At 40.1% G+C, this 27,422-nt stretch overlaps 1 protein-coding gene across 1 annotated transcript; it reads left to right on the top strand.

The window, feature by feature from the left end:
- Positions 1-582: 582 nt before the first annotated feature.
- Positions 583-15,837, top strand: SPINK1 (serine peptidase inhibitor Kazal type 1). The gene is made up of 4 exons (XM_069102255.1): positions 583-728; positions 8,533-8,564; positions 11,120-11,223; positions 15,640-15,837. Exons 1-4 carry the CDS (start codon positions 674-676, stop codon positions 15,683-15,685), a joined length of 237 nt encoding a protein of 78 aa, XP_068958356.1. The 5' UTR covers positions 583-673; the 3' UTR covers positions 15,686-15,837.
- The last annotated feature ends 11,585 nt before the right edge of the window (positions 15,838-27,422 follow it).

Raw genomic sequence — 27,422 nt, 5'->3', positions numbered from 1 at the left:
TTCTAATTCAGGCATTCTTGACTCCAGAACCAGTTCTCTATCTACTTCACCAACTAGATTTTACACAAATATATACACACATACACACATTAACAAACATACACACAAAGGGGGTAGCCTATTTTATGGTGACAAAAATTAAGAAACCTATGGGACACAAACAACCCAGGTGAGAATCTTAGAACACACACAAATGTATATAAGACGAAGACTGAATAGAGGCCCACAAAGCAAATGTAGAGACCAGGAGCACAAACACAAGAGAGAGACAAAAAGAAGGGAATACACAAGACTGAAGAAGGGAACAGTTGGTGCTGAGGTTGAGAACATAAACATATTTACTCACTAGAGAAGAGGGTGAGAAAGGAAGAGGTAAGTCACCCACAGTCATAGGTACATGCAAACAGAACAGAAGTTGGGGATTGGGTGGGAACAGGGCAGGTGGAATTTGCTGGCCAAGGACAGTGTCCATCTCTAGGAGAGAGGCAAGAGGGAGGAGGTGTGTTTAGGGCTTGCATGTGGCAGTAGGTCACCTGAGTGTATTATGTAATTCAGCAGGTGGAGCTCATGGCCCCTACATAAGGCAGCCTCCCAGCTCTTGTGGACTCAGGGCACCTACCTTCCTTTGAAATCATTCAGTTGCAGCTTCAGCTGGAGGTAAAGAAGTCTGATCATGAGGCCTCTTTGCATATTCCTGCTGCTCTCACTGGCTCTGTGCTCTTTCTTGGGTAAGTTTCTCCCTGCATACACCACATTCATACTGGGGCCAGTAACCCTCAGATAGCCCTTCATTCAGGGCCCAATTTGACCCTGAGCTGCACCCTCATGAGAGTTTTTGTTGCATTAAAAGAGCTCCTGAGGCTAGAAGCTTTCTCCACAACCATGCTGGGTGGGAAGGAAGAAGAGGTTTATTAGCCCTGTTTCCCAAAGGAGAAAACAACACCAGATAGGTGAACTGGGAACACAGCTAGTAGGTGGGAGACCCCTCTAAACTTAGGTCTCTCCTGGTTAAAGGACCCAGAATACAGCTGCACCTCTGAGGACCTGGGTCTGACGTATAGAGAAAAGACATTGATAGGAAAATCATAGACAGGATTACTATACTAGACAGGTAGTTGGGTGAAAATTTTGACTTAAGTTTATTGAAAAAGAAATGAGACCGAGAGACAGGCAGAGACGAAGGCAGATAGGAAGACATATGGACCCTCAGAGACAGCCAGCCAGATAACTAGGTGGCACTTTTGGATTCAGGAAGATCTGAGTTCAAATTCTGTCTTAGACACTAAACTGAGGATAACAATAACACCTAACTGACAAAGATGTCATGGAGATATAATGAGATAAACATGTAAAAAGCTTTGAAAACTTTCAAGTATGACGCAAATGCTACCTACTATGTGTTATTATTAATGTTTTTATGATTTCATTTGATCCCAAAAACCCTATAAGATTTTAGCAATTGTTGCATTTATTTTACACAGGGGAAAGTGGAGTTAAGTGAATTGCTCAGAGTCATAGAGCTGGTGACTGGGTCAGGATGTGGACCCAGATCTCCTGATCCCCCAAACAATATCCTCACATCCACAGCCTTTCATGTGTTGTTTGAGGACAGATTCAAGAATCAGCTGAGATGTAGTGAAAAGAGCTCTCCACCTAAGCTCTGGATGCCTGACTTGGAATCTAGGCTCTGATACCATGAGAAACTTAATTCATCCTTCCAAGCCTCACTTTCCTGATTGGAAACTTAGAAATAATACTTATGAGACTGATGTCAGAAAATACCATCTCGATTGCTAGATTATAAGAAGGATGCTAACAGAATGGTAACATACAATGTTAGAGAACCACAGGTTTATAAATCAAATCCTACCTTCCTCATGTTTATAGATGAGAAAAATGAGGCACAAGGAGGTTATACTATTTGCCCAGGTACTAAGTGTCTCAGGTGCGATTTGAATCCAGATCTTCTTAGCTGTATGGACTGTATGGATTGTAAAGGTCCTGTATGGGTTGAGGGAGTATACTTAGTGAGAGCTCCCTCCACACATGAAATCACAAGTCTAAACTCCACCCCACAGAAGAAATTTACAGGATATGGAGTCCATCCTCACTCCTAGGGCAAGAGTCCCTTTTGCAGATATCTCAGGAAGTAATTACCCAACCTCTACTTGAAAAATCCCAATGACAAGAAGCTCATTGCTTCCCAATGTTGTCCATTCCAATTTTGGGAGAGATTTCCTTATTAGACAGCTCTTATATTCAGCCCAAACAGTTGCCCTATGCCCATACCCCATTCTGCTCTCTGGGGCCAAACCAATGAAATTGAATTCCTTATTGACATGGCAGTATTTGATCACAAAGAACTAGGAGAGCTCCATGAAGAACAGGACATGCCTAACACCTGTCCTATTCTTTTTTTTTTTTTTTTAAGCAATCGGGGTTAAGTAACTTGCTCAAGGTTACACAACCAGTTATTTCCGTGTGTGGTGCTGAGTATCTGAGCCCGGATTTGATCCAGGTCATCCCGACACTGGAGCCACTGCCCTTCCTCGCTGAGCTACCTGGCCACCCCTAAGCAATTGGGGTTAAGTAACTTGCTCAAGGTTACATGGCCAGGTGTTTCTAGGTGGGTGCTAAGTGTCTGAGCCCGGGATTATATCTCCAGGTCGTTCTGACACTGGAGACGGTGCTCTTACTCACTGTGCTACCTGGCTGCCCCAACCTGTCCTGTTTTTCAATGTCAGTAAACTAGTTTCTAGGAAAATATTTGACAAAGTATATCACACTATTCTTGTGGACCAGACAAGGAGTGACAAGCACACAAGAGGAGAAGGAAGTGGCTTCAGAGCTGTGTTAAGAGCCCAATGTAAGTCACAGGATCATGGATTTAAAACTGGAAGAGATCTTGGAGGTCATTCATCCAATCCCTTCATTTCAAAGAGGAGGAAGGGAAGGGCACATGGCTAGAGAGTCTAATGACCTGTAGCCCATCACAAAAATGACAAATAACAGAGCCACAATTTGAAGACAGTTCCCTTGACTCCAAATCCATCATACTTCCCATTGCATCAAGACACACCAATCATTCATGCTGTAATATCAACTCACTTGAAAAGAGGTCCTTAGTGGGGAGGGGGGGAGTGGAAAGGGATGGGATCTAGGGTACTGTGCTTTATCTTCCCTGGTTGATAATTCATCAGTGACTTTGATAGAGGCAAAGACGGCATCCTTGTCAGATTTTCAGATGATGACAAAGTCAGGAGGGAGAACAAGAACACTCTTATTGACAGGATTCAAAAAGATATTGACAGGCTACAATATTAAGTCAAATCTAGTTAGAAAAAAATTTTTAAGAAAAATATGAGTAAAATTTTACACTTGAGTTCAAAAAGCCAGTCACACAAGGCAAGATGAGAGTATGACTAGCTTACTACAATTCATCTTTAAAAGACGTAAGAGTGTTAGTGAACTAACTTACTGTGGATTAATTCTGTAACACAGTAGCCCACAACAAGTTAAACCTTTTTAGACTTCATTCACAGAAGAATGTGTTCAATCTAGGGAGGTTATAATGCCATTATATGCTGCCCTGTTCATACAACATAGACAGTAAACCTGCAGGCCATATATGACCCCCAAAGGATTTTGGGGAGCCCATGAAAAATGTAGAGAATATGAAAGAAAGTAAAGTTGTAATGAGCATTTTGTCCATGCCCCACTTTAACTACATTCCACTAGTCACTATTGTGCCTATCATGTAACTGAGTGGGTCCTCATAGCTCACTCTTTCCTGTGTGTCACATGACCTGCAGCAACCAACTATCATTATACCTTTACTTGAAAAGTGAGCTGCTAAAAACTTAACTGTAGCCAGAAGAAGTTTAGCTTTTTTTTTTAATTTTGGCCTCTGTGTACTGCCAAGTTGTGCAGATCTGCAGTACCAGATGTCATGTTTCAAGAGGAACATTGATAAGTTGGGGAAAGTACACAGATAGACCAACATAGTGAAGAGCTTTCGTGTCATGTTATATGAGGATTCTTGAATTTAACTGGGGGTGGTTAGCTTGGAGAAGAGAAGATTTAGGAAGGACTCGATAGCCATCTTCATATTTGAAAAGTCATGAGGATTAGAATTCTGCTCGTCCAAGAGGTTAGAATTAGGAACAATGGATAGAAGTCACAAAGAGGCAAAATGCTGGAAATTCTCTAAAATTTAGTAACCTAACAATGAATCAGGCTGCTCTTGGAAGTAGCTCCTTGAGTCCATTGATATTCTTTCTCCACTCATTCCCTAACAATTATTAACTTCTCCCACACCCCTGCCCCCACCCACTAAAGATATTCAAATAAAGTCAGAAGACTAGTTGTTAGTTGTTTTCTGGGAGCTATTCTTCTACAGGTGCTAATTAGACCAGATAGTACCTGAGGTCTCATCCAAGTTAAACACCTTTTGATTCTGTCACTAAAATGACAGGCTAAACATTGTCATTTTCTTTAAATCCTCATATGACCTGGTTTCCAGGTCTGTTCCCATAATTTGAGGATTGAATAGAAGCCCAATTTTAATATTCTAATATTCAACAGTGCAAATTTTTAGGATCTTGATTCTAAGAACCAGTGATTTCAACTCTAAGGTTCCCTGATTTGAGAATTCAACAATGCTCTGATTGTAGGAAATTGTGCGCTTGAATGTTGCTTTTTCATAGTTGCTGCCTGAAAAACAGGTTGGTCTTGGCTATTTTGGTCCCTGTCTGCCTCCCGACCTGGTGGCACAACCAGGAACAATAATTGAAAATTAAAAAGAGGAGAATTTAGGCATGAAAAAAGGAAAAGATTCCTCAAAATGAGAGCCGTCCAATAGTGGAATGGCCTGTCTCCAAACATGTTGGGTTTCCCTCCTTGGAGGCCTTCAAGCAGTAACTGAACAACCATTTGTCATATATGTTAATATAGGCATTCTTTCTGATATGGGGGTTGGACGGGATGTCTGCTGAGGTCCCTTTCAGTTCTCAACTTCTGTGATTCTCTGCCTACAAAACTGCCTTTAGAAGAAAAGACCCTCTCTGTATCACTTCCACTTATTGTCATCCTCTTTTTTCTTCTCACTCTCAGCCAAACTCCTTGAAAAAGCCACATCCAGTGGTTAGCTCCACTTTCTTTTCTATCTCCCCCCCCCCCACACACACACACAAATCCTCTAGAATCTGGCTTCCGATATAATCACTCAAGTGAAACTATTTTCTCTAAAGTTAACTTTGGTATCTGGCTCAATATATCTATTAGCTTTTCCTTAATCCTCATCCTTCTTAAACTGTGTAGCAAACAAAAGTGTTAACCACCCATTTCTCTCTGGATTTCTCTGACACTGCTCTCTCTTCTCCTCCTACCCATCTGACTGTTGCTTAGTCTCCTTTGTTAGATCACCATCAATATCATACCCACCAGCTCTGGGCTTAACCCCAAGTCCCTGGCATTAGCCCTCTTCTCTTTTCTCTGTCTACTCTCTCACGGGGTCACCTTTTCAGGCCCTGTAGGTTCAATGATCAACTCTAAGCAGATGACCGGTAGATCTCCCTGTCTAGCCCTGACGCTATCTCTTGAGCTGCAGTTAGGTGTCACCAACTACCTACCTATTGGTTTTTCCAAATTGACATCCCAGAAATTCAAGAACTCCCAAAGGAAGTAACTATCCCCCAAAACACATCAACCTTCCAAATACCCCTACTACTATCAAAAAAACATCACCATCCTAAACCATTCAGGTAAAAGATTTGTTTACCTAAATTCCCAAGCTTGGTATGGTATTCAGTTTTTTGATCTCGCTAACCTCCTTTATCCAGTACTAAATTTTGTCCTTTCTACTTCCTTAACATCCCCTGGGCAAGATCCAGAATCTCCCCACCTAGGCAATCCTGCATCTCCCCTGTTTCTGCCACCCAAAGAGTGGGGCAAGTTAGATACCAAAGGAAGTGGCCAAGGAGCTCCAGATTGATTCGAGGTAGCACTTTAATCAATTGGGATACTTACATTAGGGACAGTATGATGGATCCAGACCAAGAGTTAACAGCCTACAGTCTGGACCAGACCACAGGTGGGATCCCTGCAAAAACCCCAGGAAATCCCAATGGTAATTATAGAAGTAAAAGGGAGGTGGAGTCATAGAGTACATCATTACAGATTGGTGGCTATTGTGCATTTCCACTTAGTAATGAGCTCATTTCCAAGCTTGGGTATTAAACCAATGTTGATGTGTACTGGACATGAACTGGCCACTGTGTCGCTGTTATGGTTTTCATCAGTCAAAACATCTAAGTTAGGACTCATTGTCTAAATGATGATTCAGTATCTAAGTTCTGATTTTTAACAGGTCACCATGTCTGGGCTTCCACCTTTCACATACTTTAAGTCAATGCCATTTCTCTCCTTACTGTGCATTATGGCTTTTCCCCAGTCAGGACCCCACACCCTGCTCTGCGCTTACATGGTCACCACCCTCATTTGATCCTCCTGTGTGTCTCCAATCTCTCATCTCTCCAGCCCTTCCCCAACCCAGCTACTGAAATGATTTCCCTAAGGCCCAGGCCTAACCATGTCTCTCCCCTACTCAAGTAGTCTTCAAAGCTCCAGTGGCTTTCTGTTGTCTCTGGAGTCAAATATTAGATTCTTTGCCTGCCATTTCCAGCTCTTCACTAGTCTGCTCCTCCTTGCTTCTCCAGTCTCCACATCACTCCCCTCCACCTGCTCTACAATCCAATCATGTTGTACTATTTGCCTCTTCTCACACCAGACACAGCACACCCCGCTTTCCCATCCCTTTGCACTGGCTGGTCACTATGTCTAGAATGCTCTCTCTCTCACTTCTATCTCTGGGACCCCTGGTTTCCTTAAGGACTCAGTCACCTTCTGCTGTAGTCTGTTCTGATCTCCCCTGCAATCAGTGCCTTCCCAGGCAAGGTTACCCTGCCCCTGATTTATATGTTCTTTATCTACCTCTGTATGCATAAATTGTGTCCCCCATTTGAACATAAGTTCTTTGAGAGCAGAGACAGCTTGTCTTTGTATCTGCAGTATTTCAAATAATTCTACACATATAATAGGTAATTAATAAATATTTATTGATTATTTGAACCACCCTGTCAGACTCTTATTTTCCCCATTTTACAAAAGAGTAAGCTGAACTTTAGGAGAAAGAAAAGTGACCCACTCAAAGCCACACAACTTCAGTTTCAGAGCCAAACTTCAACCCTAGGTCTCTAATTTTAGTTACAGTGTTTTTAGCTAGGCCAACCTGCCTTCCAAAGGATACACACTTAAACAGAGCAAAATAGGTGATTGTTAAATGATACTTTGGATTTGGATTTAAAGAAACTTTGTATTCATTGAGTACCTTATACTTTCTCAAGCCCTTTTGGACTTACTATCCAATCAGAGCCCCTTTACTGCAGCCAGCACAGTTGGTGGGCTAGCGAGCAGTGAGAATAATGACATGGGGGTGTAATCAATAGTCTGTTTATTACAGGACCATTTCATACAGAGTGAAAGATACAAGGGGCTCACAGAATTTGTATGCCCCCCAGCAGAAGGTCTAAGTGACCCAAAAGAAGGCAGACACCCATGTACAAGGACCCTCCCTTGGTCTTGTTTACTATTTACCCTTGCTTAAGGTTAGTTATTTATTAGGGCAATATCATCGGACCATATTTGGAGGCATAAACAAAAAAGATTACACACACTCCTGCTTATCTGCCCTGTAACTTAGCAGACAATTGTATAGGGGAGGAGAACATTCCTTTAGCGGGCCCGGGGAAGCCCAGAAAATTCTCTACACCCCTTCTCAGCCCCTTTGAAATAAACAGAACAAAGGTTGTTATATCCACTTTTCAAATAGGCAAGTTCAAGTCCAGAACAGAGCAGTAGCTGATCACAGATCATGCAGCTAAGGACAGAGCCATGACTGACACCTGGGTATTCTTCCACTAAATATTTTGCCTTGAAAGCATTTAAATCCTACTTCTGGTGGATAGGTAGTGACAAGGGCTTTGGATTACTCCTTATTTCTCCAGGAATTAGTGTTATTTTTGTCCCAACTAAACTACCTTTTCTGGGAATCCTTTTCAAACCCCCAAGAAAAAACACAAAAAGCAGATGGAAAGGTGATTCTCTAACAAAGGAAAACAAAGGTCAGCAGACCTCAGGTGATAATTATTTTAAGATTTCCAGAGATTTTAGATTTCCTTCATATAGATCCTCCCTCCTACAGAGAAAATTTACTGCCATACCCCTTCTCCCCTCCAACCAACCAACACCATATGAGACTTTTTCATGAATTACTATGGGTAAAAAAATACAACCTCTAGGAACCATCTTTCTGGTGATAAGCATTTCCACAATTAGCTAGGCAGATAACTCAGACTTCCAATACATCTTCTGAGATTATAGACTCTCCTTGCTCCCTTCTTCTCCCTCCCCCATCCCCAAAGTATCTGTTTTACAGAAAAGACAAATCTAAACTTTTAAAAATTTGTTTCCTAGATACTGCACAATCTGAAGACCAAGTCCGAAATGTAAGTTCTACTTTATCATTTTAGCACCTTTCCCATGCCATGGTGAAGAGACCATGGATTCCTGCAGTCCATGCAGTGTTCAGCACCCAATGGCCTTCAGCACCAGAAGGGCTCCATGCTTTTGTCTAAGATCAAAAGTTTCTTCCTCTTTCTGGACCTCAGCTTCCTTCATAGTTAAATGAAGAGATGGGACAAAGTGATCTCTGACATTCTATATGTGCTGTATTCTGAGGTCCCTTCCAGCTCTGACATTTTGTGGTCTGTGCTCTGACAATCCATGTCCAATATTCTGGGCTCCTTTCCAGCCCTTCTGCTGTGTTCTGTGTAATGACATTCTATCTTCTGTGTTCTGTATTCTCAGGTCCCTTTCACCTCTGTCATTCTCTGTTCTGTTCTCTGACATCCCACATCCTTTGTTCTGAGTTCCCTTCCAGTTCTATCTACTGTGTTCTATATTCTTACATTCTGTGTTCTCTGTTCTGTCTCTGAGGTCCCTTCTAGCTCTATATGCTGTGTTCTATCTCCTGACCTTCTGTGTTCTATGTTCTGTGTTCTTAGGTTCCTTGTAGTTCTGTCCTTCTGTATGTTTTGAGGTCCCTTCCAGCTCTAACATTTTGTGTTCTATGCTTGACATTCCATGTCCTATGTTCTAGGCTCCCTTCCAGTTCTATCTACTGTGTTATATGTTCTGACATGCTGTGCGCTTTCTCCTGAGGTCTCTTCTAGTTCTTACATTCTGTATGTTCTGAGACACTTTCCAGCTCTGGTATTTTATGTACTGTGCTCTGACATTTTGTCTCCTATGTTCCAGGCTCCCTTCCAGCTCTATCTGTTGTGTTCTAACATTCTATGCTCTGTGTTCTGAGGTCCCTTCTCATTCTAACATGCTCTGACATTCTGTGTTCTATGTTCTAAGCAGGCTTCTAGCTCTAACATTCTGTATGTCCTGAAGTCCCTTCCAAATCTGACATTTTGTGATCTGTGCATGATGTTCCATGTTCTATATTCTCCCTTTCAGCTCTGATCCTCTGTGCTCTATGCTCTGACATTCTGTCTTCTATGTTCTAAGCAGGCTCTATCTCTAACATTCTGTGTTCTTTATGCTGAAGTCCCGGGCAGCTCTCAGAGTTCTACACTATTTGTTCTGAGATCTCTCTAAGCTCTCCTTTTGTAAGACTCAATGACATTCTATGTAATGAAGCAAACTTCAGTGATTGTTTTCTTTCTCTTAACAATGATTATTTCAGTGTCTTTTGTGATTGTGAAAATCTGTTTGTTGATTAAAAAATAAACAAATAGACAGGAAAGATTCTCTGAAAGAGATAGAGACCATCTTTTTATAGGACCTAGAGCCTTTCCTGGGAGCATTTCTCTGTATCACCTGTAAGTAATGAACACCAGACTTCTCTCCACTGACCTATTCTGTGGGCCTCAGTTTCCTTTTCTCTTATAATAGGGGAAATAAACTTTATTTCCACTCCCTTGGAAGACTTTTGTGAGGTTCAGATAAGAGAATATGTTCCAGTCACCTTGCAAAATGGAAAATAGTACAGAAATAGGGACTTTGAGTGGAAGCTATCCCATGATCACCAGCAGGTAAGGATATGATACACTATGTGTATTGTGGGGGGGGGGGGGGGGGGAAGGAGCAGGCCTAGCGTCCTCAGGAATTGCCCCTTCCACAGGGTCTTGTGCCTGCTTTGTTAAAGGAAAGCAACTCAAAATGGGTTAACAAGCTTACTTTAATCAGTCAGACATATATCGTTTACCTTGTTCAGGAGAAAAGGTCAGCACCCTGAACCTCAAAGTATACAGGCATAATTATCAAGACAGAAACATCAAGTAGACAGATTTCCAAACTGTCCAAACATTACATCCATACCCAGTCAACATCTGGGTTTCCACATTCTGGGTTTTTCAAAGCCGGGGGACTCTCAACAACGGCTTCCCAGAATTCAGATCAAATCACAGAACACTTCTCAAAGTGAGTCCCAAAACAAAGCTACACATCAGGGCTTATATAGCCTTCTCCTGGCTCAGAGAATGTAACAACCTTATTGACCCACTGGCCAATCAAAAAGTATCTACTGAAAAACAAGCCTCCCTCCCCAGGCTTCTGGTGCACTTTAGCCTAGGGGCAGGGAAGATCTTTAAAATTTACATTTCCATTACAGGGGGGCGGGAATGATCATGGGATAGCTTCTTCTCAAAGTCCCCATTCCTGTAGTGTTTTGCACTTTACAAGGTGATTGGCATATATTCTCTCATTGGAATCTCACAAAAGTCTTTCAAGAGAGTGAAGGTAATATTTATATCTCCCATTTTACAGAAAAGGAAGCTGAGGCCCAAACAGGGAGAGTTTTTGAATAATAGTGGGAAAGAATATGAGTCCACTTGGTGCAGCCCTTTCATTTATGAGTGGGGATCTAAATCTCAGGGAGGTTCTACTAATGTGATTGTAAATTACATCATGTGCAGAATAAGAGAACTGATAGTCCTACTCTGCTCTGTCTGTGATATAGTGGCAGAATCAATCGACTTTATTATTCCTCTAGGCTACCTGTCTTACTACCATGGGATGCACGAAAGAATATAGCCCTGTCTGTGGCACTGATGGAAAGACGTATGGCAATGAATGCCTGTTGTGTCAGGAAAACAAGTAAGTATCACTATGACTTTTTTTAGAGATTACATTTTAAAGCTCAATGTACCCACTTCCTAGAACTTGAGAGGACCTTAGAGGTCAGCTAGTCATCTGGTCTCGTTCTTAACTGAGGGTCTCCAGCGTAGGCCCCCTGCCAATAGATCAGTGGAAAAACTTCATGGGGTCCCTGAACTTGGATAGGGGAAGAATTCCATCTTTATTTTCAATAACCTCAAACATTTCCCTTCAATTATGAAAGCAGGCAACAAACTCTCTCTCCCTCTCCCTCTGTCTCTGTCTCTGTCTCTGTCTCTCTGTCTCTCTGTCTCTCTCTCTCTCTCTCTCTCTCTCTCTCTCTTTCACACACACACACACACACACACACACACCACACTCTAAACCTCACTCTAACATTTTAAAAAACAAGATGAAACAAAACCCTGATTTAGTCCAAAACCTTCGTTTGACAGAGACCATGAGTGAGGGGGTGCTCACTTGCCCAAGAACTCCCAGATTAGAAGTTACAGAAATGGGAATCAACCCTAGGTCTGCTAGCACCTAATTCAGTGTTCTTTCTACTATACAATTATGTCTATAATTAGTTGTGTCTGTCTAGATGTGAACAAGGTTCACATAGTTAGCTGGGTCAAATGGACACTGAGAGAGGAGTGGAGTTGATGTACATTGGATCCCTGCTACAATTACATGAGGGAAGAGTACAGTGGACAGTGACAGTGAGGCGTCTCTCATAAAGAGTTCTGTTGAGGACATTTTACAAGGTGGAAGGACAAGGGGAACGATCCTGGTCTTGGAGCCAGGACACTTGGGGTCTAGGCCTAACTTAGCTTCCAGCTTGCTTCGTGATCTTGGGCAGGTCACTTCACCCCTGTAAGTTTAGGTTTCCTCTTCTGTCAAATGGAGGATTTGAAGCACATGGTCTTTAAGTGCCCTTCCCTGAACTCCTATCTAGAGCCAGAGGATTGTGCTCTATAATCTTCTTATCAGTAGCTCCATGTGTGTTACCCAGAGGAGATGCTTTTGCACAGGTTAAGGGTCTAAGGGTTAGGGCACGGCCTCCAAATCAAAGCTCATGCATCTAAACTCTGATTCCCCTCTGCCACTGTATTCTCTGGCCAACATTTGGTATAATCCTTTTTTTCAAGGGTTCTCAACACTCTGGGCAGGGAAATCAGACACATATACTTGAAATAATAAAACAATCAGGATGGCTAAATAACATGGTGTATGTTCACAGGTTGAACATTAGTTAATGTCCTTCATGCACTCTTAATCTCAGCCAAACTGACTTACTTGCTGTGCCCTATTCAAGAAATTCCACCTCCTCCCTTTGTGCCTTTGCATAGGATGTGTCCCATGCCTGGAATGCCATCCCTCCCCAGCTCTGCCCCCTGGACTCCCTAACTCCATCAAAGCTCTTTTTCAATTACCACTTACTACAAGAAATAAGTGATTTGTCCCAATACTTCAAGTTGTTGAATCATTCTTCCCATTCCTCCCAGGAATTACTTTGTGCTTACTGAGAATATATTTTGTATTTCACTCAAATAGATGAAACTCCTTGAGAGAAAGGATTGTTTTATTTCTGGGTCTGCTTTTTCCCTTTAGTGTCCAGCACACAGCAGGGACTTAATAAATACTTGCTAAACTGAATTAAATCGATTTGAAAGACTCCTCAAAATCTAGAACACCAGATCTGGAAGGGACCTTATAGACTATGCAGAACAGTTCTATATTTTAAAGAAAAGGAAACTGAATTCCAGGGAAGATAATTTACTTGCCCAAGATCACACAGGTCATCAGCAAAATATAATGCAAATCTGATCCACAATTTACAGGTCACAGCTCTTTCCTAAGGGCTACTAAATCTGGACTCTGACACTTTACTAGCTGTGTGACTCTGGGCAAGTCATTTAACCATGTTTGCCTCAGTTTTATCATCTGTAAAATGAGCTGGAGTAGGAAATGGAAAATCACTCCAGTTCTTGTTTGTCCTTTGTTATCGAAGAGGATCTGTATCTTTGTCAAGAAAACTCCAAACGGGGTCAGGAAGAGTAGGACATGACTGAAATGATTGCAGGACAATAACAGCAACAAAGGAGTTCAAAGGAGGAAGATATCAGTGAGTTGTGGAGGAGGGAGGTGAGAAGGCGAGAATGGAAGGATCAATATAATTTGGACCAACTTAAGGAAAGGAGAGGACCTTCCATACCAAAGGAACAACTAGATAACAGAGCCAAGGGAGGGCTGTGCCTAGTGAGACTGTGGAATCTGAGCTCTAAGGCTGAAATTGAAGATGAACATCTAAATTTCTTCTCTGCATAGCACACATTTCCAAACTATCCTGTGATTTTACCCTAACTTTGTTCCCCATCAGAGGCCTCCTCCTTACTGGTGACTGAGACAGTGGGGATCTACCTGAGCCTGATAAACTATGTTGGTTGTGAACTTGTATCTCTCAGTACAAGTTGGGATTATGAAGAATCCCCCTTTCCTGTACCTGACTTGGTATCTTGAGACATTCCCAGTGACTGATGGTTTTGACCATATTGCTAAACTGAACTTGGAAACACTTGGTAATTTTCCCATGGTCTGGCTAAGTTGTTGACATGAACTTACATTTTTATCAGCATTAGGCAGGATAAACCAAAATAAAGTATCCTTGATTTTGAGAAAATCACCAGGTTCCAAGGTAAAATCATAATCTCATAGAACACAGAATGTCAGCGCTGGAAATGACCTTAGAACACAAACCTTAAAATGTACCTATACCTTAAAAATATATTTTCCTATTGACTAGAAACTTTAGGGGAATTCTGTGTAAAGGTGTGAATCAAAGATTCTTCATTTCTTTTTCTGTCTTGAATTCCTTTTGCAGTCTGCTAGAACCCTTCTCAAAATCACGAGGTTTTTTTTTTTTTTTTTTTTCCTATTTGGAGGGGGGGAAGGCAGGGCAATTGTGGTTAAGTGACTTGCCCAATATCATATGGCTAGTAGGTGTTAAGTGTCTGAAACCAAACTTGGACTCAGGTCCTCCTGACTCCAGGCCCAGTGCTCTATTCACTGTACCTCCTAGCTGCCCCCAAAATCATGTTTTTAAAGGCATAAAACAAAAGACATAGGATTACAAAGGAAATCAAAATAGTGAATAAAATATTAGGAAAAAAATTTCCCAGCCCCCAAATAAAGAACCCTTAGCTAGACTTTTCCTAAATAGACTGATTGTCCAAATGCAGGTTGATGATAATGTTATGATATGTTACACATCGATAGTAAGTAACTGATAGTCCCTAAGTAAATTTCGTTGTAAAATCCCTAAGCAAATTTTAAATGTAACATTTTTTTAAGAGTAGATAATACATCAGGCAAAATCAATAATTAAGGTAATTAAACTGAAGTGGACCAGAGTCCTAGCATAGCAGTGGATTTAATTCATTTGGGAACTAGGAGTCCTGGGGAAAGAGAGGGCACAAAGAATGGAGGGTCTCTGAGGCACTTAAAAATATTAATGGTTAACATTTATATAGCACCTACATTGTGCAATGAAATATGCTAAGTACTTTAAAATTATTCTCATTTGATCCTCACAACAACCTTGGGTGTAAAGTGCTTTTTTTTACTCACTTCGAAGAGGAGGAAACTGAGGCAAACAGAGATCAAGTGACTTGTGTAAGGTAACCTAGCTAGCGAGTGTCTGAGGTTGGATTCACACTCAGGTCTTCCAAACCCGAGGCTCCCCACCTCTATCTACTGTGCTGCCTAGCACAGAGGAAAGAGGTCAACCAATAAGATGAAGTTTGAATGCTCTGGATATGTTTAACCCAGAGAATAAAAAAACAAAATGGGGCAGGGAGAAAAGCATAGGGGAGTGGACAGTAATCACTGCCTGTCAATATGGAAAAGATTGCTGAGGTAGGAACAATGCACTTTGTTCTACTTAACCCCAAAAGGCAGAATCAAGAAACAATGAGCAGAAATTTCCAACAGGCTGATTTCGGGGGCAGCTATGTGGCAAAGTGAATAGAGCACCAACCCTGCAGTTCAAATCCAGCCTCAAGCACTTAACACTTACTAGCTGTGTGATCTTGGGCAAGTCACTGAACCCCAATTACCCTGTCTTCTCCCCTCCAAAAAGACCAAAAAGAAAGGTTGATTTTGGTTCAAAACAAGAAGTTTCTGGTGAAAAAAAATCTAGACATCCATGAAATAGATGACATTCTGATGTTCTTTCTTCTAAGGTTCCTTCTAACATTTTTACATTTTGTGGTTTAAGGTTCCTTCCTACTCTGACATTCTATCCTGTCCTTGTTCTAATAATGACTTTCTGGACAGAATTTTCTTCCCCACTTCAAAGTTCCAAATTTTTGTAATAGTGGTGACTCACAGTGCTCTATATTTTAATTTCCCCTACAGGAAGAGAAAGGTTCCACTCCAGATCAAAAAAAAAGGGGCATGCTGAGGAACGAAAAAAATCCTGGGTCCCAGTGGGACAGTATCACAACTCACCAGTCTGATTCTTTAATAAATGCTTAAGATTGCTTCCTGCGATTTCTGTGATTTCTCATAAATAAAAATACGTTGGAGAAAGAAAGTGTGGCATTGTGGATAGAATACTGGCTTCTGGGTTAGTTCAAATCTGACCCCTGACCCCCTATTGCCTGTTTGGGTTCAAGCCCTGCCCCTGATTCCTACTACCTGACACATCACCTCTCAGTCACCCAGGCAACTATCCAAGATTATAAAATGCACAGAGAGAATGCCTACTTGCATTGGTAAAAAGGGCTATTCACCAGAAGTTCCATATAATGAAAAAAATCATAGCTCTGATTTAATGTCATATCTTTAAGCATAGAATATAGTATGCCAGAGTTCAGAGGAACTCAGGTCAGAGAAGAGAGTTATATCAGCTGAAAACACCATAAGCATGGATTGTCTTAGGTGAAAGGAGTTCCAGGAACACAAAATATAGAGGAGAGATAATAAGATACAGATTTTTACATAATTGTTTCTCCATTAAATATGAACATTTTAACATTTGTTTTTTAAAAAAAGATAAATATTGAATTACATATTCTTTTCCTCCATCTCTCTCCTCTATTCTTTGAGAACGTAAGTTATTTGATATAGATAATAACTGTGTATTCGCCTTTCATTAATTCTTAAAGTACAATAGTTTTCCATTATATTCATAAATTAAAATTCGTTTGATCATTTCTTTTTTTAATGTTATTATGTGATTTTCTTTTTTTTTAGTATGTGAAATTTTGCAAAATTTTTCTTCTCATTATTAATTAATTTACTTTTAGTTTTCAATATTCACTTCAACAAGATTTTGAGTTCCAAATTTTCTCCCTATCTCTCCCCTCCCCCAGCCCCCAAATGGCATGCATTCTGATTATTTCTTCCCCCACTGTGCCCTCCATTCTATTACCATCCCCTTCTATTATCCCCTTCCCTTCTATTTTCCTGTAGTGAAAGACAGATTTTTATACCATACTCCCTGTATATCTTATTTTCCAGTTGCATGTAAAAACAGTTTTTTTTTTCCTTTTGGAGGGCAATTGGGGTTAAATAACTTTCCCAAGGTTACATGGCTAGTTTTCTGTGTGTGTGTGTGTGTGTGTGTGTATGTGTGTGTGTGTGTGTGTGTGTGTGTGTGTTAAGTGTCTGAGGTCAGAACTGAACTGGGGTCTTCCTGACTCTGGGGCTTCCTCCTTACTCACTGTGCCACCTAGCTGCCCCGTAAAAACAATTATTAACACTCATTTTTAAAACTTTGAGCACCACATTCTCTCCCTTCCTTTCTCCCCACTGACCTCATTGAGAAGACAAGCAATTTGATATAGGTTATACATGTGTAGTCATGGAAAACACTTCCATAACATTCATGTTATGGGGGGTGGAAGTGGGGGGTTGGAACCAAGATGGTAGAGTAAAAGCAGGGACTTGCTTTAGCTCACCCCCAAACCCAGCCAAATACGTGTAAAAATGATTCTAAACAAATTCTAGAGCTGTAGAACCCACAAAATGACAGACAGAAAACTATCTTCAGCCCAAGACAGTCCCTGCAGGAAGGATATATAGCGCCAGGTTGAGAGTAGAGCATAGTCCTGTGTGCGCTGTGTCAGATGTAAACCTGGCCAGAGCAGGCTTCAGGGTCTGAATTGCTGGCAACTAGGGCAATTTCCAGATTTCTCAAGCCAAAAACGTGGAGAACAGTGTGAAAGGTCAGTGGGGGAACTCTGTGGGACCTGTGTGAACAAGGAGCACATGGTATTATCCCAGCTGCTGGAGGGGGAAGAGGCTAGGGAGGTGGTTGAAGATGGACAGAGACTGCTTCGAGGGCTCTGGCCCCACACACTGTGCCAAATCCAGCAGCTGATATGAAACCCCAGAAGCCTGGGACAGTACTCCCACAGCCGCATCCACCCCAAACCCCCTGGAAGCAGCAGAGTCCTGCCTGGACAGGGAGTTAGGAAGTCATGTATTTGGCTGGGAAGATGAGTAAACAGCATAAAAAAGTGAGACTATAGAATCTTACTATGATGACAAAGAAGATCAAAACATACAACCAGAAGACAACAAAGTCAAAGCTTGTTACACCGAAAGCCTCCAAGAAAAATATGAATTGGTTACAGATAATGGAACAGCTCAAAAAGGATTTTGAAAAGCAAGTATGAGAAGGAGAGGAAAAATTGATAAGAGAAATGAGGGTGATGCAAGAAAATCATGAAAAACAATTCAACAGCTTGCTAAAAGAGACCCAAAAAATACTGAAGAAAATAACACCTTAAAAAATAAACTAACCCAAAGGCAAAAAAGGCCCAAAAAACCACTGAGGAAAAGAATGCCTTAAAAAGCAAAATTAGCCAAGTGGAAAAGGAGGCTCAAAAGCTCACTGTAGAAAATAATTCCTTCAAAATTAGAATGGAGCAAATGGAAGCTAATGACTTTATGAGAAATCAAGAAATTTTAAAACAGAACCAAAAGAATGAAAAAATAGAAGACAACGTGAAATATCTTATTGGAATAACCACTGACCTGGAAAATAGATCCAGGAGAGACAATTTAAAAATTATTGGGCTACCTAAAAGCCATGATCTAAAAAGGAGCCTGGACATTATCTTTCAAGAAATTAGCAAGAAAAACTGACCTGATATTCTAGAACCAGAGGGTACGACAGAAATTGTAAGAATCCACCAATCACCTCTTCAAAGAGATCCCAAAAGGAAAATTCCTAGGAATATTGTAACCAAGCTCCAGAGTTTCAGAAACAATTTGAGTACTGTGGAAACACAATCAGGATAAAACAAGATCTAGCCATTTTTACAGTAAGGGATCAAAGGGTTTGGAATATGATATTCTGGAAGACAGGGGAGATAGGATAAATCCAAGATTCAGCTACCAAGCAAAATTGAGTATGATACTTCAGGGTAAAAATGGATATTGAATAAAATAGAGCACTTTCAAGCATTCTGTTTGTTTGTTTGCTTTTGGGAGGGGGGAGGGCAGGGCAATTGGGGTTAAACCACTTGCCCAAGGTCACACGGATAGTAAGTGTTAAGTGTCTGAGGCCGGATTTGAACTGAGGTTCTACTGAATCCAGGGCCTGTGCTCTCTATTCACTGTGCCATCTAGCCACCCCAACTTTCAAGCATTCTTGATGAAAAGACCAGAGCTGAATATAAAATTTTACTTTCAAATACAAGACTCAAAAGAATCATGAAAAGGTAAACAGGAAAGAGAAATCATAAGGAACTTATTAAAGTTGAACTCTCCACATTTCTACATGGAAAAATGACATTTCTAACTCATGAGACCTTTCTCAGTATTAGGGTAGTTGGAGGAAATAGATCAACATAAGTTGATAGCTAGATGGCACAGGATGAAGGGATGATATCTTAAAAATAAAATTAAGGGGTGAGAGAGGAATATATTGGAAGAAGGAGAAAGGAAGAGATAGAATGGGGTAAATTATCTTGCATAAAATAGGCAAGAAAAAGGTTTCATAATGGAGGGGAAGAGGGAAGAGGTGAGAGGGAATGAGTGAACCTTCCTCTCCTCAGAATTGGTTTAAGGAGAGAATACCATACACACTCAGTTAGGTTTCTTACCCTACAGGAAAGTAAAGGGAGAAGGAGATAAGGGAGGTGGGATGATATAAGGGAGGGAAGATTGTGGGAGGGGGCAATCAGAGAAAAAGGCTTTTGAAAAGGGACAAGGTCAAAGGAGAAAATAGAGTAAGTGAGGGGCAGGATAGGATGGAGGGATATATTGTTAGTCTTTCACAACATGACTTTCATGGAAGTGTTTTGCATAACTACACATGTATAACCTCTTTATTGTTTGCCTTCTCAATCAGGGTGGGTGGGGAGGGAAGAAGGTAGAGAATTTGTTACTCAATGTTTTAAAAAAAATGGTAAAAATTCTTTTTACATGCAACTGGGAAATAACATATACAGGCAATGGGACAGAGAAATCTATCTTGCCATACCCAAAAATAAGGGGTAAGGGAATAAGGGGAAGGCTATGATAGAAGGGTGTGGAGAGGAGACATGGGGAGAAAATGTGGAACTCAAAGTCTTGTGGAAATGAATGTTGGAAACCAAAAACAAATAAATAAAATTGTAAAAAGTCTTGCTATATTTCCCTTCATTCCATCCCAGCCCACATTTGTTCTGTTCTCTCCTTTGACCTTGTCCCTCCTCAAAAATGTTTGCTTCTGATAACCCCTCCTCCCATTTACACTCCCTTCTATCATTATCCCCTCTTATCCCCTTCTCCGCTACTCTCTTGTAGGCTTAGATTTTCATACACAATTGAGTTTGTATGTTATTCCCTCCTTGAGTCAAATTTGATGAGAGTAAGGTTCACTCAATTTATTATCACCTCCCCCCTCTTCTCCTCCATTTAAAATGTTTTTCTTGCCTCATTTATGTGGGATAATTTACTCTATTCTACCTCTTCCTTTCTCCTTTTTCCAGTACATTGCTCTGTCACCCCTGAATTTTATTTTTTCAGTATCATCCTTTCGTATTCAACTCGCCCTGTGCCCTCTGTCCATATATACACACATATGTGTGTATGTATATATGTTCTGTGTGTATGCATGTGTATATTGTATATATGTATATGTATGTGTGTATGTATATATGTCTGATTTCCTCCAACTACTCTAATACTGAGAAAGGTCTCATGAGTTTAAAATATGATATTTCCATGGAGGAATGTAAACAGTTCAATGTTGATAAGTCCTTTAGGATTTCTCTTTCCTGTTTACTTTTTTCATGCTTCTCTTTAGTCTTGTATTTGAAAGTTATATGTTCTATTCAGCTCTGGTGTTTTCATTGATAATATTTGAAAGTCCTCTATTTCATTGAATAGACATTTTTTCCCCTGAAGGATTATACTCAGTTTTGCTGGATAGGTGATTCTTGGTTTTAATTCTAGCTTCTTTGTCTTCCAGAATACCATATTACAAGACCTCTGGTCTGTTAATGTGGAAGCTTTTTAATCTTGTGCTATCCTCATTGTGTTTCCACAATACTTGAATTGTTTCTTCTGGATGCTTGCAATATTTTCTCCTTGACCTGGGAACTCTGAAATTTGACTACAATATTCCTGAGAGTTACCCTTTTGAAATCTTTTTCAGGAGATGACCCTATGGATTCCTTCAATTTCTATTTTACCCTCTGGTTCTAGAATATAAGGGCAGTTTTCCTTAATAATTTCATGAACAATGACATCCAGGTTCTTTTTTTGGTTATGGCTTTCACATTAATTCTCATGAGTTTGATTATCATCTCTATGCAAATGACTACTACTTATGCATATAAATAAATCAAAAAGCAATTATTAAGTACTTACTCTGTGTTAGGCAATATCGTAAGGGCCAGGGATAGGAGGAAAAGGAAAAAAAAAACAGTCCCTGCCCACAAGGAACTTCCTTTCTAATGGGAAGATGTGTCCATAAACATAAGATACATAGAGAGGGCAGGGAGTATCTTTTTATCTTTTTCCCCCCAGCTCAATACCTAGCATATAATAGGTTGTAATAAATGTTCATTAAATTGATAAAATGATATGAGAATCAGCAAGAAAGAGACCATGGATCACCTTGGAGAGAGCAACTTCAGTTAAGTGATAGAGATAGAAGCCAGATAGCAAGAGATTAAAAAGTGAATGGATCATAAGAAAATGGAAGTAATGAGTATAAATAGTCCATGTTTCCTACCCCCACCTTAGGAATTTAACTATGGAAAGGAAGAAAGTTAGAGAATGGGTTGGTAAGGTTAAGTGAAGGAGGTTTTTTTTTTTTTGTTTGTTTGTTTTTGTTTTGTTTTTTAAGGATAGAGAAGATCTGAACATATCTGTAAGAAAGAGGGAAGTTAGTGGATAGTGGCTGAAAATTAGGGAGAGAAAAAGAATGAGGAAAATATTAAACTCTTAGAAAAGAAAGGAGGGGATGGGCTCAAGAGCACAAACAGAGCTAAGTGAGTTTTGATACTTTCCTATCTATCCTCAAGATCAAATTTAAATTCTTCTTATTCATATTTAAAACTCTTCCTACCCAGGTCATTCCTAGGGGCAGCTAGGTGATGCAGTGGATAGAGCACATGGCCTGGAGTTAGAAAGACATCTTCCTGAGTTTAAATTGGGCCTTAGACACTTATGAGCTGTGTGGCCCTGGGCAACTCATTTCACCATTTTTGCCTCTGTTTCCTCATTTGTAAAATGAAATGAAGAAGAAAATAGCAAAGCACTACAGTATTTTTGCCAAGAAAACCCCAAAGGGATGACAACTGAAAATGACTGAACAGTAAAAACAGGGCCCCTTCCTACCTTTTAGTCTTCTTATGTCTTACTCCCTGTAATATGTTCTACAATCCAGCTACACTTACCCCTCCTCAAACATGACACTCTCTCTCCCAAATTTATACTGTGCCATCCCATGACCAGGATATTCTATCTCCCCACTATTGACTCTTGATATCTCTAGCTCCCTTTACAACTCAAATTGAGTCCTAGCTTTTCAGGAAGCCTTTCCAGGTCATTCCCCTCCCTCTGGCAATTCATGCCTTCCCTTGTATTACCTTCCATCTACTCTGTATGTATCTTGCATAGAACCAGTTATTTTACAAACTTCATTAGAATATAAACTTCTTGAGGGAAGCACAATTTTTGCTTCTCTCTGCATGTCTAGAGCTTAGAGCAGTGCCTGGAGCATTTGCTGTTGTTCAGTCATTAAGTCATGTGAAACTCTTCATGACTCCATGGACCATAGCCACCAATATTATCCAAGGGGTTTTCTTGGCAAAGATACTTGAGTAGTTTGCCATTTCCTTCTATAGAGGATTAAGACAAACATAGGATAGGTGACTTTCCCAGCATTACACAGTTGGTAAGTATCTAAGGCTGGATTTAAACTCAGGTAGATGAGTTGCCAAAAAGAATTGGCATTAGCAAGCAGAAGCACACTGTATCCTCTAAGACTGCAGTAAAAGAAAAAAAGATTAAACCAGGATGTTGAGGTTATTTGAAATGTGGAACTGGGAAAGAGAATAAGGAAGTTATTTGCAAAGGATCTCAACTGATTCAGTGAAAAATGATGCAAGATCATTTCCTGATACAGAGACAGAAGGGACTCATGTAGGGGGCATGAGGAGACCATTTGGAATAGAAGCTAGTGGGAGTGCCATTCACATCCAATCAGAAAAGATTAAAGTAAAAGGATCAGTGTTCACCTTTGAAGTTACAATTTGTAGTGTGCCCTATGAAAGCAGAACCCTAGAACTGCTTAGTTTAAGCAAAGGTTTCTGGGTAGGCTAGATGCTGCTAACATGAAGACGATATAAGGAAATATATCACCATAGAAAAGAATGCTGTCTCTGGGTGGGATAATGCAAGGTATTAGTTCAGCTGGAAGTATTTGTTCCTAGAATGACCCCATTATAACTGCCACTGTGTCATACCGTCATACCTTCAAATTGAGGCATTTAATTAATCCTAAAAAATGAATAAAGAATTCCTTAAAAAGATGAATTTGCATAATAGAAAAGAATCACAAAAGCTCACTGAAGAGAATCATTCCTTCAGAATTAGATTGGAGTAAACAGAAGCTAATGACTTTATGAGAAATCAAGATACTATTAAACAGATCCAAACAAATGAAAAAGAGAAGGCAATGTGAAATATTTCATTGGAAAAACAACTGACCTGGAAAAGAGATCCAGGAGAGATCATTTAAAAATTACTGGACTACCGGAAAGCCATGATCAAAAAAAGAACCTAGAAATTGTCCTTCAAGAAATTCTCAAGGAAAATTGCCCTGATGTTATAGAACCAGGGGGCAAAATGGAGGTTGAAAGAATCGACATATCACCCCCTTAAAAAGATGCCAAAAAGAAAACTCCTAGGAATATTATAGCCAGGTTCCAGAGTCTCTAGATTAAGGAGAAAATGTTACAAGCAGCCAGGAAGAAACAATTTGAATACTGTGGAAGCATAGTTAGGGTAACTCAGGATCTGGCAGCTTCTACACTGAGGGATTGCAGGGCTAGGAATATGATATTCCAGAGGTCAAAGGAGCTGGGATTAAAAGCAAGAATCATCTATCGAACAAAAACTGAGTATCATGTTTCAGGGGAAAATGTGGTAATTCAATGAAATAGAGGACTTTCAAGCATTCTTGATGAGAAAACCAGAGTTGAATAGAAAATTTGACATTCATATACAAGAAGCAAGAGAAGGATGAGAAGGTAAACAGGGAAAAGAAACCATAAGGAACTTATCAAAGTTGAACTATTTACATTTCTACATGGAAAAATGATAATTGTAACTTGTGAAACTTTTTTCAGTATGAGAATAGTTGAAGAGAATAGAAATGTAGCTAGATAGATAGGTAGATAGACAGATTTATAGATCAATCAATAGAGAGACAGAGATAGATAGATGATATATATTTATATATATATATGTATATATATATATAGGAGGGTATATGGGCTTATGAATACATATTTTAGTATGTGTATATATGTGTACAGGTATACATAGACAGAGGGCACAGGATTGAATAGGAAGGGATGAAACTTAAAAGGTGAAATTAACAGATGAAGAGGTATATAATGAGAGGAGATGGGGAGAGACAGAAGGGGCAAATTATCTCATATAGAAGAGGAAAGGGGTGGGCAGAGTCAAGATGGTGGAGTAGAAACAGGAACTCCGTGTGGCTCTGCCTCTCACCACCTCCAATCCATATAAAAGGGGACTCTGAATAAACTTTGGAGCTACAGAATGAAAAAAATGACGCAGAGAAGCTAACCTCCCATTGAGACAACCCTTCAGGCTAGCAGGAATCGTCCAGCACAGCATTCTGGGAGCCTAGTCCAACCCCATATAAATGACAGGTTTTAGCCCCAGGAGAGGCCTCACCAACCACAGGCTGGACGGACTTCAAATCACCAGCAGCTGTGGCGGTTCAGAATTATCAACACATAGATGCTAAGAACAAAGCAAGAGATCAGTGCAATGTGGACTTTGGGGCCAGTAGTTGGGAAAGCATTGGCTTTTTGCCCCCAGGGCAAAAAGCCACTGAGGGCTGGGGAACAGCTTCTACCACTTGTCACCTTCAGCAGTTGTCCTGCAGAGTGTAGGGGGACCAAGAAAACACTCTGAGGGCTAAGCGCTCTTGCTTTAACCTGCTTGGATCTGGATTGTAGTCTAGGGTGGAGGTTCTGGTGTATGTGACCAGCTTGCCAGAGCATGTGGAGGCTTCACACAGAGCACTGAACTAATACCTCCGGCACCTGAGAAAACCCCCATGTTTGGTACAAAGCTCCCCTTTCTGGCAGCAGAGTTCTACTGTGGCAAAAAGCCCAAAGGTCAAGGAATTGAGTGGCAACATGACCAGGCAAAGGAAACAAAGCAAACAGAAGAATGCAACATAAGACTCCTATTATGGGGACAAAAAGGATCAAAGCATGGAACAGGAGGAAGACAGTGAAGTCAGAACACCTGTGCCAAAATCTTCAAAGGAAAATACAAGCAGGTTACAGGCCATAGAGGACCTTAAGAAGCAGATATGAGAAGTGGAGGAAAAATTGGGAGGAGAAATGAGAATGATACAAGAAAATTACAAAATGAGAGTTAACAGCCTGACTGAGGAAAATACACCTTAAAAATAGACAAATTCAAATGGCAAAAGAGGCTCAAAAAGGCAATGAGGAGAAGAATGCCTTAAAAAGTCAAATTTGCCAAATGGAAAAAGAATCTCAAAAGCTCAATGAGGAGAATCATTGCTTCAGAATTAGATTGGAGCAAATGGAAGCTAATGACTTTATGAGAAATCAAGATGCTGTTAAAGAGATCTAAACAAATAAAGAATAGAAGGCAATGTGAAATATCTCATTGGAAAAGTCACTGACCTGGAAAATAGATACAGGAGAGATAATTTAAAAATTATTGGACTACCTGAAAGCCATGATCAAAAAAAGAACCTAGAAATCATCCTGCAAGAAATTGTGAAGGAAAACTTCCCTCATGTTTTAGAACCAGTTGGCACGATAGTGGTTGAAAGAATGTACATATCACCTCCTGAAAAATATCCCCCCAAAAACTCCTAGGAATATTATATCCACCTTCCAGAATTCCCAGATCAAGGATAGAATATTACAATCAGACAGGAAGTAACTATTTGAATATTGTGGAAACACAATCACGCTAATTTAGGATCTGGCAGCTTCTACACTGAGGGATGGAAGGGCTTGGAATATGATATTCCAGAGATCAAAGGAGCTGGGATTAAAACCAAAAATCACCTACCCAGTAAAACAAAGGATCATGTTTCAGAGGACAATATGGTCATTTCATGGAATAGAGGACTTTCAAGCAGAGTTGAATAGAAAATTTGACATTCAGATACAAGAAGCATGAGAAGGTAAACAGGGAAAAGAAATCATAAGGACCTCATCAAAGTTGAACTATTAACATTCCTAAATGGAAAAATGATAATTGTAACTGATGAAACTTTTCTCAGTATGAAAAGAGTTTAAGGGAATGTGTATATATATATATATGTCTATATCAGAGGGTATACATGTGTATGAATACATATGTGAATCTGTGTATATATGTTTACAAGTATACATAGATATAGGTCACATGACCAATTTAACAATAAGGGATGATGTTTAAAAGGTGAAATTAAGAGGTGAGAGGAATATAAGGAGAGGAGATGGGGAGAGACAGAATGGGGCATATCATTTCATATAGAAGAGGCAAGGGAAAATGGTTACAATGGAGAGGAAGAATAAGAAGGCCAAAGGGAATGGGTCAACCTTATTCTCATTGAATTTGGCTCAGGGAGGGAATGAAATACACACTAAATAGGGTATCTCACCCTACAGGAGAGTAGGGGGGGCAGGGGAGGAGAGGGGGTTGATGGAAGGGAGGGCAGGCTGGGGGAGAGGGAAGTGGAAGCACCCACTTTTGAAAAGGGACAGCATCAAACTGGAGAATAGAACAAGTGGGAGGTGGTATAGGAGGGAGGGAAATATAGTCACAATACATCCACTATGGGAATATTTTGCATAGCTACACATGTACAACCTATATTGAATTGCTTATTTTCCCAGTAAGGGTGGATGATGAGGGAGGAAGGGAAAGAATCTGGAACTCAAAGTTTTCAAATCAAATATTTAAAATATATATTATTATCATTGTTATTTTACATATAACTGGGAAATAAGATATACAGGCGCTGGGGTATAGAGACCTACCTTGCCCTACTGGAAAGTTGGAGGGAGTATGGGGAAAGATATGGGAGAGGGCAGATTGGGGGAGGTGATATTCAATCGGATCCCTGTTTTGGATGGTGGATACGGGAAAAATGGGGAGAAAATTCATAACTCAGAATCTTGTGGAAATGAATGATGTAAACTAAAAAAATAAAAAATGAAGAAAAAAAGAAAAAATTTATACAGAATGCATAAAATATTTGAGATTCCATCATGTGAGGCATACTTGAGAATTATATTAATACAACTAAAAATAACGTTTATGGAAATAAACAAAGAATTAGAGAGAAAAAAATGAATAAGTATCTCCCAATACAATGCTTTATTTTATATACAAATGCTTCTAATTCTCACAGACTCATAATTATTGATACTTGTCAATCTGCATCAAGAAAGGAA

Source organism: Petaurus breviceps, unplaced genomic scaffold, assembly GCF_028583685.1.
Source record: "Petaurus breviceps papuanus isolate PSGF00001 unplaced genomic scaffold, PetGlider_PUasm1.0 551, whole genome shotgun sequence".
In the NCBI taxonomy this organism is placed as follows: domain Eukaryota; kingdom Metazoa; phylum Chordata; class Mammalia; order Diprotodontia; family Petauridae; genus Petaurus; species Petaurus breviceps.
Note: the sequence above shows the minus strand (reverse complement) of the source record. Positions and strands in the feature narration are given on the sequence as shown.

Coding starts and splice junctions, on each gene's coding strand:
- SPINK1 (XM_069102255.1), top strand. CDS start 674: ATGAGGCCTCTTTGCATATTCCTGCTGCTCTCACTGGCTCTGTGCTCT. Junction 729..8,532: donor GGCTCTGTGCTCTTTCTTGG/GTAAGTTTCTCC, acceptor TTTGTTTCCTAG/ATACTGCACAATCTGAAGAC. Junction 8,565..11,119: donor CTGAAGACCAAGTCCGAAAT/GTAAGTTCTACT, acceptor TTATTCCTCTAG/GCTACCTGTCTTACTACCAT.